At 31.4% G+C, this 2933-nt stretch overlaps 1 protein-coding gene across 1 annotated transcript; it reads left to right on the top strand.

Annotated features, from left to right (window-relative positions):
- Positions 1–479: 479 nt before the first annotated feature.
- LOC130802700 (dof zinc finger protein DOF2.4-like) lies at positions 480–2690 on the top strand. The gene is made up of 2 exons (XM_057666734.1): positions 480–706; positions 1353–2690. The coding sequence occupies exons 1-2, from the start codon at positions 653–655 to the stop codon at positions 2253–2255; spliced, it is 957 nt and encodes a 318-aa protein (XP_057522717.1). The 5' UTR covers positions 480–652; the 3' UTR covers positions 2256–2690.
- The last annotated feature ends 243 nt before the right edge of the window (positions 2691–2933 follow it).

Below are 2933 nucleotides of genomic sequence, written 5' to 3'. Positions count from 1 at the left end.
TTTTGCCAACAAGTAAATTGACTCCTTAATATTTGTTTTATGTAAAAGTCTTGTATAGATTTGGTCCATACTATTTTTCCAACAAGTACTTCCTAATATTTATGCTTGATTGTACTTAGAGGAATTCAAAATAGACTCGATGACCCAATATTTATCCGACCTTAAAATCAAACCTGATTTGACCTGACTTAAAAATAGTTACAATTATGTAAAAATCAATGTACACACAAAACCAAATTTTGAACTGATTTAAAATATCTAACCCGAAATCAACCCGATCACCAGAATAAACACCTCTATAAATAATTTGTACTTGTAAAGTAAAAATACTTACTTTCTAATATTTAATACGATTGGTGCACATTAAAATAGTATAGATCAAGTTCATAGAAGACTTTCTGTTGATTGAGTCCCCTAAGTTAGAAACTCAAGAAGGGAGGAGTATATAATAGCATATATAGAAGTATTCCTTTGCCTTTGTCTTGGTCTTTGCTTCTCCCCCTTAACTTTATCTTTTTCTAACATCATATCCCATCTTTCTATCCTTTCTCTCTTTATCTCTTGTTCTAATTAATTTCACCTTTCTCCACTTTGTTTGCTGATGTATACCCTTCATTCTTTCTATTCACAAATTAGCTAAGCTTCCTTAACCATGGTTTTCTCTTCTCTTCCACTCTACCATCTTGATACTCAGAATTGGCATCAGGTATAACTAAATTCTTTCTTCTTTCTATATCCACCTTTTATTTCTTAACTAAAATTTTATTTTTATAAAGTAACATATTTATTACTATAAAGAAGATCAAATTAAAGATATTCTCTATTTTTATTTTATTCGAATATACTACTATTGTTTTATATTATCAACTACTTGTAGTAATATTTGTTCTCCAACTATTCATCTGAGAGATCGTGATCTTAAAATAAGGAGCTTATATGCTAATAATTATATTAGTTGGGCTATTAAATCAATGTATTCCTTTTATTTTAAAACATTCGCTACATCAGACATAATGATATTATTCGTTTTTCAAGCTTATTTTATATATTGCAGTTAATGTGTAAGAAGAAATATAGTCGTCAAGTGAGATCTTGTTTGAATCGTCTAATTTCTCATATTTTCATTATATCAAATTTTTATAATTTTAGTTACCAATAGTTTTAAGATACAAGTGATCAAATTAAAATTACACATTGGGTCATATGTAGCAAGTATATTAAGACGGAAAAAGAATATATAGCAAGTATAATAGAATGGAAAAAGTACGAGAAATGTTAAAACAATGATCCAGACCGTCTTATATAAGGATTTGTGCTTATTTATTTATTTATTGTGTTTATTATGTTGGCAGCAATCAAATGAAGAACACCTAATAATCCCAACTCATCATGACTCTTCCGGGCAATTCCCACTACCAGGAGCCCCATACAATCATGGAGGAGGTGGTGGTGATGGAAATGGGCCTACAGCCTCCATCAAGCCCAATTCCATGGTGGATCGGGCTCGTCAAGCCCAAATCCCTTTACCTGAAGCTGGACTAAAATGCCCTCGTTGTGAGTCTACTAACACCAAATTCTGCTACTTCAACAACTACAGTCTCACCCAACCTCGTCACTTCTGCAAGACATGTAGAAGGTACTGGACTCGAGGTGGGGCCCTTCGGAATGTTCCGGTTGGTGGTGGATCCCGTCGTACAACGAAACGCACCAAAGGAAAAAACATCAACAGCAACAACAGCAGTAATAACAATAACAACAACAATGCGAATAATAATAATAGTAATAATAATGCATCAATAAATTTATTTCTTACCCCTAATAATCTCCCACAATTACCATTCCTACCCTCTTCTTTGCATCATTTAAGTAACCCTAACCCTAATGGAATAGGTTTGAATTTATTAGGTCATGGAGGGGTAGAAATGGAATTTCCTCTTATGGGTAATAATCCTAATAATCCTAATTTTAATGGGATGCAAATGATCAACCCCTTTGATCATAATTCAAGCCATGGAAGTTATGAGATCTTGGGTGGGAGGTTAATTCCTAAATCATTGGATCCTCATCATGAGATGATTGATCGTGTGGCATCCGTTAAACTAGAGGATTCCCATCAAGGGTTAAGCTTATCTAAAGAATTTGCACTTGATCATCATCACTACAATAGTTGGAACACATCAAGTACTAATGTGTGGACTAATAGTGATCTTTCAGGGTTCACTTCTCCTTCTTCAAATAGTCATCTTTTGGGTTAGTCACCAAATTCATTATCATCACCGTCCCAATGAATCCCATTTACAGGTAATTTAAGATCTGAATAGAGTGAGAATGAAGACAGACTAATACCATCATCACATGAGCAGTCACCACTAATACTTTTATTTAAGGAATTATACCCATTGAGGGTATAACATATTATTATAATTAAGGTACTTTTATTTTATCCTATGTGTTGGATGGAATAGGATATTGATTAATTAATGTACTAGTTCTTATTAATTAATCATGAGTTTGGGTTTGGTTTCTTTTATTTGTTGTATTAATTAATTAAAGGGTATATTTATAGGATTAAGATGATTAAGTAGCTAGGTTTCATCTTATGTTTGTTGTCATCATCTTCTTTAGTTACTAGTGAGGCTTGCAATGTAGCTAATATAGTGATTACTATTATTATATAATACTAAAAAAAATTGTTTCTAAATTTGTTCCATTTTGTTACTTACTTTCTCTGGTATATTTAATTTTATATGATAAAAAATTTTAAAAAGTTAATATTATAAAAATATACATTTAAACAAATTAAAAAAAATCTTAATACTTGACTATGTTTTACATTATATATAGAGAAGTATATGTCAAGCAAAATCAGTTAATGAACAATAGTTGCTACAGTGATTGGAGGCAGTATTTGTGTGCTTTCTATGTACTTGATT

The sequence above is a fragment of the Amaranthus tricolor genome, chromosome 16 (assembly GCF_026212465.1).
Source record: "Amaranthus tricolor cultivar Red isolate AtriRed21 chromosome 16, ASM2621246v1, whole genome shotgun sequence".
Lineage (NCBI taxonomy): Eukaryota > Viridiplantae > Streptophyta > Magnoliopsida > Caryophyllales > Amaranthaceae > Amaranthus > Amaranthus tricolor.
This window is presented reverse-complemented; position numbering and strand designations above follow the sequence as displayed.